The sequence below is a fragment of the Pinus tabuliformis genome, chromosome 2_2, assembly GCF_031772625.1.
Source record: "Pinus tabuliformis cultivar Carrire ecotype Pingquan chromosome 2_2, CPIR1, whole genome shotgun sequence".
In the NCBI taxonomy this organism is placed as follows: Eukaryota; Viridiplantae; Streptophyta; class Pinopsida; order Pinales; family Pinaceae; genus Pinus; species Pinus tabuliformis.
Genome location: NC_142300.1, coordinates 1,142,579,688 through 1,142,592,003, shown reverse-complemented (window position 1 = coordinate 1,142,592,003; position 12,316 = coordinate 1,142,579,688). Strand labels below are relative to the sequence as shown.

The following is a 12,316-nucleotide window of genomic DNA, read 5'->3' as shown; positions in this document are numbered from 1 at the left end:
ACAATGTTGTAAATAAAACACAATGTACGCACCCAACGCAAGAAAATCTGGCGTTGAAAAACTCTCCTAACGATATGTTTTGCGTTTCAATTTAACTTTGTCGGAACGAATTTGCATGAACTGAATGATTTTATTCCTTTTACAATCTGTCGATTAAATACTGACAGTGTGATATCAAAGTTAAGTTTAAAGTTTTTTATTAGTTATAGTAATAAAAATCTAGTAAAATTGTATTTTTTGTTATCTAAACTATATTTTTAAATATATAAAATTTATTTTGAAAATGTATGGAATTCAAATTTTACATATTAAAAAAATTGTTTAAAATAAACTTTCTGAAAATAACAAACAAATTTTAGTTAAAATTTACTAATAAAATCTGAAAAATGCCATTTGTCCTATAAATTAGACTACCCAGATGCTCTTTGCCTATAGCCTCTATAATTTAGGATTGAGAGAGAGAATCCTTTCCTCATGACGCAAAGCTTTGCTCTTTAACCTGATTTACAGAGACAAGAGGACCAGAAACGTTTTTGTAAACTCAGAGCAGAGAAGTTTTCTGTTGGCAACAATATCAGAGGCAGCTGTGTAGATTTTGTGCACCAAATCTCTAGACGCATAGAAAATGGATTCTAGTGAGATGCTAGCATGCCAAACGTTGATATCATTGACGATAGGTTTTTCAAAAGCTTTGACTGCCAGTGACACAAATAGAAGGTTCAACCGCTTAATTATTCCAACTCCTTCAGCCCAGACATGTCTGGAATTCTTCACTTCATTGCAAAAGCAAGATATCACTGAAGGCAACGGATGCAGGATTTCGATAATTGATATGGATGATGATGGCAAAGGAAATATTGGAGGGCCAAGAATTGGACTGAGGTTCAGGCGATGGACAAGCAGTGGATCTTTTGTGTTGATCGAGGTTTGGGCGGACTACGTGGCAAGCAAGGATTTGACGGCAGGCGATGTTGTCATATTCTGGTGGGATTCTACCCATCCTACGTTTTGCATCGCTTACCAGAAAACACAGGCCGAAGCTGTTGTTCCTTCAGCAAACTGACTTAAATTTAAGTATTGCATGACTTAAATTTAACGACTAGCGATTGCATGACTCATCAAGTATTTGTTTAAATTTAACTTTTGCATGACCACCGAATTAACTCTGGTTTTTATTTAGCTTTTGCACTGTTGCTGCAATTTTTAATATTGGTTATAAAAGGAGTTGTTTTTGATGCTTCAAATTTAAAGTGAAATCTTAATTTGTGTTAGTTAAATTGATTATTCATTTGCAATTTATAATATTTGTTATAAAAGAAATTGTTTTTAATGTAATTTTTTGGATTTTTTAATGTCTCAGAAATTTTGATTTGTATTATTTAAATTAGTTTATTTTATATATAAATTCAATACCCTAAAAAAACTCTCTGGGACTATTCTATTATATAAAAATTACATATCAAACTTGATAATTTCAGGATTTTAAAAAAATTAAACAATGAATATGTGCATCTCACCCACAATGTAGGGATTCAATGGCATTCCAATGATTACAAGCGAAATCAATGTGGACTGCGTGCGTGTTTATTTTTTTCCCTCTTTTCAGTTTTATATTAAGTAAAACAGTTACATAAACCTGGGATATAAGCGAGTCATATTGGGAAAACTAGATACTACTGACTACGATAGATACTATTGACGATAAATGGACGATTAAAATAGGGAGGGCTTTTGTGGAGGAATTGTTTGGATAGCTAAAAATGATTGGAATTTTGGTAAAAAAATTTAAATTTTTTTGCATTGGTAATGTTTGAATTATATTTTTGATAGTGAAAATGGATTCAGCACCATTAATTATCCTTAGAGCATCCAAAACTTTAAAACTTAACAATTATAATTTAGATTTATGAAACTCCCTACTTAATTTTATAAAAATCTTACCGGAATTTTCTTGATTTTAAACTAAGTAAAAACAAATGGTTAAGAAATATTATATTTAAATTTGAATCTAATTCAAAGTTGCCTTGTGTGTATGACTTTGAATCTAATTCAAAGCAGACTGCACCATGTCTACTTAACAGAACTGAGAATGTTTATTGACAGAACCGTAGATTGATTTCATTGGAGCTACAAGAGGTTAAACTGTACAATTTTAAAGGGAAAAGAACTGAGAATGTTTAGTTGTGTGTATGACTTTGAATCTAATTCAAGGCAGACTGCACCATGTCTACTTAACAGAACTGAGAATGTTTATTAACAGAACTGTAGATTGATTCCATTGGAGCTACAAGAGGTTAAACTGTACAATTTTAAAGGGAAAAGCACTGAGAATGAGAATGCTTATGTTTATTGACAAAATTGTAGATTGATTTCATTGGAGCTATAAGAGGCCAAATTATTGACAGAACTGTAGATTGATTTCAATGGAGCTACCAGAGGCCAAATTAGGCAAATTATAAATTGACAGAACTGTAGATTTGATTTCAATGGATTTAAATTGTATAATTTGGCATGATGAAAATGTTACTAAGCCTTGAAGCAAGAACACATGATTGTCAGCGCCAGTTAGATTGAATTTAGTCATGAGGATTCAAACGGTAAATCTCTTCTAAAAGAACGGATTTAGAATTTTAGCTAGAGCCATTTGGACTAGGATTCTAATCATAAATATGTGCTACGAAGAAGGATAAACAACATATTGTTCGGAAATAATTAAGTTCAAAGCCTCCAAGAGACTTACTTGAGGGAATATAGTCACCGACCCCTCATTGACCAAGGTCTCTAGGGGGGTGTCCATAAAGAATATGAACAATCAAGTATAGGTAGTAGTCCACTAGTGAGTCTTTGTTCGACAATTGGAGAGGATGAACAACATATTGTCTTCACAAATGGAGGAGGCTAGGGAAATTTGAGTGAGGAGCCGACAATAGTGAACTAGCATGATGAGCATGATCATGAGGAGCAACATGACAGACATATTGTGAAAAATGAACCATTCCCAGAGGGTCTAACAAAGGTTCAAGTTGAAGTTGTGGTCATGGGGAATCTGACGCGGACATATACAAAGACATTCAGTAAAGCACGAGAATTTCCAGGAGATGACTTTCACGAAAGGATCATGCATTTCAAGACAGATCTTATGATGTTGAAGCAGAGAGTCTGGACAGTCCGAGACACTGTCTTATAGGAGAATATTAAATTTGAGGAGCTCATAGGGGTATGTGCCAAATCAATGACCCAACTATCTAGTGTTAAGGAATGACTCAAGTCCTTCACAAGGTAGCAAGAGGAGTACAGTGGGGAGTTCTAAAGGAGTCTTCTACAGGAGTACATAGATAAGGCTTACAACACCACCACTACCCCCCACCCCTCCCCCCCTTATACATTAGGAAGAGCAGGATAGAGTTCTCCAAATGCATCATGTTGGCTGACTGAGTGGAATAGCATGAGTTGAGTATTAAACAACATCAACATAGTAGATTTGCAGGTATTCAGCATTCCCAAGGCATGGATTGGCGAGAAATTATGAGTTGGTACTCTATTGATGGGTTGATTCATAGTAGGACACTCAAAGCCAAGGGCATATTGCAGCTTAGGTCCTCTGGCATGGGTAGTGATGGAGGACTGAGATGGTACCATAACCCCCATATCCCAGGACTTAGGTGGCATTGGGATCCAAGAGAATCCATTGGGACCATGATTGGCTAGAGGATTATTTGGGATCCAGATGAATCTATCAAGGGAAGGATAAGTTAGAGGATTGTTTGGGATCCAGGTATCGAAGGATCCATTCAGGATCATGTAGCATGGAGGCATGGAATGACACACTAGGTTGCATGGGATCTTGGTATCAATGCTTCTGTTGAAGATATCAGTGAATTGCTTGAGGGTAAGAAGTCTTTGGGCAAGAGGATTTGTAATATTCCCTTTCTTAATCTGGTCAAAATGGATGAATATGTCCATGGTATTTACTGTGGTATTTTCCCATGGTATTAACCCATGGTATTTGCCTTCAGTTTTCAAGGGAAAATAATAAAATAGGGTCTTTAGAGAGTCCATCAATCTTATAAAAGGGGATAGAAGCTAAGAATTTGGATCATTCGGGTTTATTTATCTTGTTTTATTTTTCTTGAGAACTTGGCGTGGCTAGTTCCAGTTTGATCCCAGGGATGAAAACCACATGGGTGTTATTTTATCTGATGGATCCATCCAGGGTCCACGATTGTGCTTTAGTGCATTTTTGTTTTGTTTTGATAAGAATTTGTGCATGCTATTGCAGGGGCTTGAAATTTATTGTATGGACATGTACCATTTCCTTTAGTTATTAATATAAATAAAGGCTACATTTCCAAATCCCCTTGTGTTGAGTGTTTTGTTTGCAATTAATTTTAACTAGAACACCTAGGTGTGCCAGATTGGTTGATTATTTCATTGTTCGGGATATTACAACATAACACACTGACTTTGACACATCTAGATCATTTCTCCAACTCATAACATAAGAATCAATAGCTTCTAGACTAACGCTTTATAACTCACAATGACAACTCACAACACATGGAAGCATTACTTCCAATACCCTCCAAAATGCTTACATGGAAAACATTGAAAACACATATTACAACAACAAGGATAATCTTTGTATGACTGCTCTTCATTAGCACTCACATCCACTTTGGAATCTCGCAAACTCTGCTCTTTCACCACCACATCTTTGAGCTATCACTTGACCTCCATTTAAAATGTAACCACCTCTAACCATCGTTGATGAACTTTGCAATATCACAATATTGACAACTCAGTTCATTAGGGCTTCCATGATAAGAGTCGTCAAGCAATGAGCCATCATATGGAACAACCACCATCTGTCAGATATTTATCTTTCGTCTATCTATCAGTTGCTAGGATGGATATCTAGATACTAAATGAGTTCAAAAGTTCATCAAACAACTTGACCTTACTAACGCACAAGAATTGATGTTTCGGACACTGGGGCTTCTAGTTTAAGAACCACCACCTTTTTATAACCATAATTGAAAGAAATAGAAAACTACTTGACAAAGACATCTCATCAAACTATCAACTGTCATCCACGCATAGAAAAGTCAACACATCCCTCATTAGCACACTTCAAAAGTTGTTCATCTAGTTCAATATTTATCTTGGAGTCTTTTCCTCTTCACAAAACATTTGTTAGAGTGGTCAACTCCAACAAATTTACACTCACATATTGAGTTGACCAACCTCAATATGTTCAAAAAGAACACTCCAGAATTTGAGATCGGAACAAGAGTACAATAGAAACATTCGATGCAGAGATCTCTTCCCTGTGGAAGCAAAAAATTGAGATCTGCCTCTAATTTTAACACTTTTTACATATGTCACTGGCCACTTGAAACTCCTCCACACCAGATCTCATATCCATATCTCAAGTCCAAATCCGTGCAGCAGCATGTATAGTTTGTCGGCATGATTTTGTATATGTATAATATAGTAGTGCACACAATTTTGACGAAACCGTCAAGGCATGAATTTAACTCCTGTGCAAGTTCCATGCAATTAAGCACAAACAAAACTTTACAGATAGAAAGATGATGGAAGGATATGACAATGCTTGAAGAAGCTGCAACCAACAAACAAATCTACACACAGGATCAAAAAAAATCCACATACTAAAAATAAACTCTCACACATCAATACTAATATGTATAGAAACAATAGTGCTTAGGATCTCTCACATATTCCTGGCTCTCCCTTGAGGGATTCAAGCCAGTTATAGCTCTGATACCATGTTAGAAAAATAGAGAGAGCACATTATGACACACACAAATCACTTGATATCTTTATTCATCACAACAGTTACAAATATATAGGACATAACACATTGACTTTGAGACATCTAGATCATGACTCCAACTCATAACATAGGAATCAACATCTTCTAGACCAACTCTTGATAATTCACAATGACAACTCACAACACATGGACGCATTACTTCCAATAATACTAGAAAAATAGATTACATGTGTGTGAGGTAAATCAATATATAACTCTAATATATCTATATATAGATAACTCAATATCATTAAAATTTTCCAAAATTACATCCACAATAAACATTTGAGTAGTCCAAATTTCAAATCTAAATACATCATTGAAAGAAAATTAAATTTCAAATAATAAATATATTTTCATTTCGATCAAAATAACAAACCTAATACATATTAAATATATATTATTTAATATAAAATATATTTAATTGATTAAATATATATTATTTAACATAAAATAGGTTTAATAGATTAAATATATATTATTTAATATAAAATATGTTTAATAGGTTATGTGTGTGGGGTTAGTCTCCATGTTAATAGAAAAATAATTTATTCACTAATGAAATATTATCAAAAAAGTTGTGGAAAGTTTAAAATGAAATTTATATTTGGGTTGGAATAATTTATTTATTTAAAAAAATAATGGTATGTATAAAATTAGTGCATCAAAATTAATAAGGAAGATTAGCTTTTGTATTAAATATTTTTTTTATAAATAAAAGATATAATGACGTGAAAGTTGTACATGATATTTTTATATTTTTTATGTTTTAAAAATAAAGTTATTTCATTAAATATTTATATTTTATTCATCAATTGTTATTAACAAAATAAATAAGAATTTAAAATTTTTGAAATTTAATTTTATTAAAAAATTAATTTAATAAATTATTTTTAAAAAAATATTTATAATTTTTCTTTTAGCTATGAACACAAATTTTAACATAAAATTAAATTCCTTGTGGAAAACAAAACAATAAAATGTATCCTATATAAAAATGTGAAGTAGTGAATTTAAAATTAATAAACATGATACATATAAATATACATTATTATCCATATATATGTGGAGGTTAAATTTATATTATGTGTAGATTGGTTTTTATATTAAATAAAAAATAATTTATTCACCAATAAAATGTTGTTGTAAAATAAAAAATAATTTATTCTTCAGTGAAAGAGCTCTGAGGCTCGATGAAAGAGTTAAACACGTACTTTATATATATACTTCTTCACATTCTTCGCATATATTCTTCGGTGAAAGAGTTCTGAGGCTCGGTGAAAGAGTTAAAAACATAATTTATATATACAGTTCCTCGCATTCTTCGCATTGAGGCTCGGTGAAAGAGTTAAACACGTACTTTATATATACACTTCCTTGCATTCTTCACATATATTTTTTGGTGAAAGAGTTATGAGGCTCAGTGAAAGAGTTAAACACGTACTTTATATATATACTTTCTGGGATTTTTCACATATATTATTCGGTGAAAGAGTTCGGAGGCTCAGTGAAAGAGTTAAACATGTACTTTATATATACACTTCCTCACATTCTTCGCATATAGTCTTCGGTGAAAGAGTTTTGAGGCTCAGTGAAAGAGTTAAACACGTACTTCATATATACACTTCCTCTACGATATAAGACCATAAGGCTCGTATCTTCGGTGATCAGTTCTGAGGCTTGCTATATGACCAAGGCAGAGGCTCGCATATATTCTTCGGCATTTAAAACTGGTTCTGAGGCTCGCATCTCCGGTCTGCGGGTTGTGGTGGGAACGGGCAATCTGCAGTCAGGTTTGCCAATATCAGGTGCACACATTCCTTATCTTTTTCTTTTTCTAATACATATTTGCTCATATAATTTCAAGTATGAATATTTCACCACAGTTACCAAAGATTACCAAGGGCAGACCTAGCACAGTTACTCTACAAGTCCTTTAAGAGTATATAGAGACTTTAGAGAAACGTAGAGAAGAAAGAGAAGCCAACCTACAAAAAGCGTTAGAAGCCATGCTAGAAAATAAATTTGCATCTCTTGAAGACACAATCCAAAAAAAATAGAAAATAAAATAGAACTACTGGAGAATAAAATGGAGGCAATGGAGACTAGATTGCAGGTTATGGAAAAACAAAACCAAGATACTAACCAACCATCCCAGCAAGGAGATGCTGATACTTTAGAGAGTCTTAAAATCAAAGACATGATTAAAGAACTAGAAGAAAAAGTTAATAGCCGCCTCACCCTAAATAATGTGGTAGATAAGCTAGATATCAAACCAATTAAAGATGAAATGTAAAAATTAATAGAATTAGACCGCGAACGTAACAAGAGGGCCTTGAACCTTATAATCTTCGGTTTAAAAGAGGAAGTAGATGAGGATAGTTTAGCCTTAGCCCAGATAGAATTACATAATAGATTAGAAATTGAAACAGTGTGTCTCACAGAAGAAACAAGGTTGGGGAAATTAACCAAGAATAAAGGAAGACTAATCCGCATAAAGGTGAGCTCCACTAATCATAAGTACGACATAGTTAGTAAAACCTCAAGTCTAAAAGGAACAGGAATATTCATAAATGAAGATCTCGTTCCAGAAGATCAAGCAGAATTAAGAAAGGAGGTTCAAAAGGTAAAAGAAGCTAGAAAAGAAGGAAAATGGGAAATAATCAGAAATAGAAAAGCCTTTATTCGAGATAGAAACAAAAAAGGTAGCAATCAATAGCAATTAAACGTGCTCCGGATCCTTTCTTGGAACTGTCAAGGCTTCCCATGGAACAAAGGCCCCAAGCTAAGCTGGATTTCAAATGATGTTGATATTATTTTTCTTGTTGAAACTTGGGAGCACGAAGAATCTAAAGTCCCTAACATAGATGGCTTTACGCTATGGTCTACCTAGAACAAGTGATCCTCCCAGAAAGGCATTGGGGGAATAGCTTGTTACATTAAGAATAACATCTCCCCCCATGCTAGGATTTATAGAAATGACCTTCACAACCAATATAGTTGGATAGAGATCAACGACATTAATAATAAAAAGTCCTACATAGCAATATGTTATTTTCCCCCCATCAATTCTAACTTCTATAAGAAGAAGAATCTACATAAAACTAACCCTTACAATGGTTTAGAGAATGACATTCCTACCCTAAGGAATGACAGTAATTGATCCGGATTTAAATAGGAACGCAATAAAATATAGAGATAACCATAAAGACAGATATGCAGCGGAAATAATGCTTCATTTCATGAATGGAAAATACTGAAATATGCTTACAAATAGAAATAGAAATAAGCCAGCTAGGGCAATGGTAGCTTATCTCTGAGAAGAGATGTGTTGGCTACATGCCTCTGAACTGTTCCGAACTGTGTTTACAATGAGGCTCGAAGGCCTATTTATTATTGAGAAACAATGGAAAACCCTTCACATTCCAAAACCTAACCCTAGAAGATGAAACGCCAAATTGTGGGCCCCGTTTTGGGGTGAGTTGGACAGCCAACTTCCCGGGGTCGCGAATTGGTCGTATTATCTCCGTTTGACGCGCATGATAGCCCGTTGGAAAGATCTCTCCGAGGAATACGACGAAAAAGACGGTTTTTATCAGAAAAACGTCGTTTAGGGCCTCAAAACGGCTCCGGAAGTTCAGGACCCAAAAAACTGCTAAAAATAGTAAGTTGTGCTACAATTAAGGAAACTGAAAATGCTGAGAGAAACAATGGTGGGGTTCCAGGTGGACTTGGAAGGTGGCCACCAAGATCCTCCTGGATCATTCCTCCCCCCTTAGGAAGCAATGGTCCCCATTGCGTTGAGTTCCTCCATGAGATGAGGAAACTTTTGCTGAACTTGGTCCCTGGTGAACCACTTTCCCTGGTGAAGGAGTTGGCATGCTTTGACAACTTGATACAGTTGGATATTCTATTGGTGAGTGTTCTTGACCTGTGTGTCCATGATCTGATCAGTTGCAGCTTGTTCCATGCAATCTTCATTTAATTCTGTGGGTGTGAGTTGTTCTGCAATGTCGGATGTGTCTAGTAATGGTGGAAAGTATGGCCGAAGGCGGTCCACATTGAACACTGGGTGCAGGCCAAGGAATGGGGGAATGCTGAGCTCAAATGCATTGTCTCCCACAACCTTAATAATGGTGTAAGGGCCATATCGGAGTGGTCTCAGTTTCCGATAGGCTCTAGTAAGGCGTTCCTTTTGCAAATGCAACCAGACTTTGTCGCCCACTTGAAACTTGTGTGGCACCCGATGTTGATCATGTCGCTGCTTGTACTTGGCATTTGATTTTTCCAGAATGTCATGGACCTGCTGGCGAATATGTTGGATGTGCTCAATGAAGCTGGTTGCCTTATCTGTTTCGGACTGGACATGAGCTGAATCTGTGTGAGTAGCTGCAAGTGGCATGGCCACATCAATGGGGCATAGTGGCTGGAATCCCAGGCCCACCTGAAAAGGGCTGTGGCCCGTCGAGCTATGAAGAGCTCGGTTGTAGCTGTGCTGAACATAGGGGAGGCTCTCGTCCCATGTGCGTGGATGCTTTGAATTGTACATGCGCAGAATGTGTACAATCATCCGATTGACAACCTCTGTCTGGACATCAGTTTGAGGATGGAAGGTTGTGGACTTAGTGAGTTTGGTGTCCAGCATTGACCAGAGACTGGACCAAAATGTACTGAGGAATCGACTGTCCCGATCTGAGATGATAGACTCTGGGATCCCAAAGTGCACCCAAACTCGTTCAAAGAAGAGTTTAGCAGTGGCTTCTACTGTGATATTCTTCTTGCAGGCCGCCATAATGGCCATCTTCGAGAACCTGTCGACGACCACAAAAACACAATCATTTCCATGCTTAGTGGAAGGAAGGCCTGACATGTAATCCATGGAGATGGATTCCCAAGGTCGACTAGGGGTAGGCAGCGGGGTATAGAGGCCTTGCTTCTTGATGGTTGGTTTGGAAATGGCACAGGCAGTACATGATCTGATGTATTTCTTGACATCTTGTTGAATATTTGGCCAACAGAAATACTTTTGCAGTACTGCCACTATTTTCTCGACCCCGAAATGCCCAGCAGCCCAATTGTAGTGTGCTTCCCAAATCATCTTGGCAGGCTCGCTTGAAGGAACACAAAGGTGACCCAGGTGGCATAACAGGGCATCTTGGAGATGAAAATCTGGAACATGCCGACCCCCCAAGAGTGTCTGGTATGTGTGGCCAAATTCTGGGTCGCTTTTGTAGAGAAGTGGCCAATCAGAAGTCTCGTGCCCACAAGAGTTGAGCACGGTGGTTAACGCCATGATTGGTGGTTGACTGAGGCAATATGCAACATTATTGGTGCTGCCCTTCTTATACTTGATATTCAAATGGAACTGTTGTAGATATGTAGACCACTTCTGATGGCGATCATTCTGCAATTTCTTTTGGGTCTGTATGAACTGCAAGGGTCGGTGGTCTGTGTGGATGACCGTTTCCTTCCCCAAAATGTAATTCTTCCATTGTCGGCAGGCCTGCACAATGGAATACATCTCTTTATCATAAGTGGGATACTTCCGGACTGTGTTTGAAATTGTTTCACTGTGATATGCCACTGGCTGCCCGTGTTGAGTAAGGACTGCCCCAATATCATAGTCAGAGGCATCTGTCTCGACCTCAAATTGTTGTTGTAAATCCGGTAACGCGAGCACCGGTGCCGTGCAGAGGCGATCTTTCAACTCTTTGAATGCCTTCTGTTGAGAGGCAGACCAGAAGAATTTCGCTTTCGCTCCTCCCTTGGTGACTTGACTCAAGGGCCAAGTGATATGAGAAAACCCCAACACGAACCTGCGGCAGAAGTTGGCAAGACCTAGAAAGCTGCGGAGCTCCGTCAAAGTGGTTGGACTTGGCCAATCCCGAATGACTTGGATCTTGGCCGGATCTACATGCACCCCCTGTTCATCAATAATGTATCCCAGATACTGAACCTAGGTCATGCCAAAAGTGAATTTCTCCAAATTGGCACATAGTTTGTGTTGCCACAGTGTTTGAAGAACCTGTCGGATGTGGTGGAGGTGCTCTTCCCAACTCTGGCTGAAGATCAGGATGTCATCCAAGTATACCACTACAAATGAGTTGGTGAATGGCCGCAAGATGTCATCCATTAGCCTCATGAAGGTTGCAGGAGCATTCATCAATCCGAAAGGCATAACCAACCATTCGAAGAGGCCCTCCTTGGCTTTGAAGGCAGTCTTCCACACATCAGAGGGTTCGATTGGTACTTGGTGATATCCTGACTTCAGATCGATCTTGCTGAAATATTTTTCCCCCATTAGTTGGTCCAAGAGGTCATCAATCCGCGGGATCGGGTACCTATTACGGACAGTGATCTTGTTCAGCGCCCGATAGTCAATACAGAGTCTCCAAGTCCTATCCTTCTTCTGCACCAACACGATTGGGCTCCCACAAGGTGATGAACTCGGACGGATGTGACCTTTCTGCAACAGCTTCT

General features: G+C 37.2%; 1 protein-coding gene across 1 annotated transcript; it reads left to right on the top strand.

Annotated features, from left to right (window-relative positions):
* Positions 1 to 625: 625 nt before the first annotated feature.
* Positions 626 to 1,063, top strand: LOC149197433 (B3 domain-containing protein Os02g0764100-like). The gene has a single exon (XM_089408687.1). The coding sequence runs from the start codon at positions 626 to 628 to the stop codon at positions 1,061 to 1,063; it is 438 nt and encodes a 145-aa protein (XP_089264813.1).
* Positions 1,064 to 12,316: the final 11,253 nt, after the last annotated feature.

Coding starts and splice junctions, on each gene's coding strand:
- LOC149197433 (XM_089408687.1), top strand. CDS start 626: ATGGATTCTAGTGAGATGCTAGCATGCCAAACGTTGATATCATTGACG.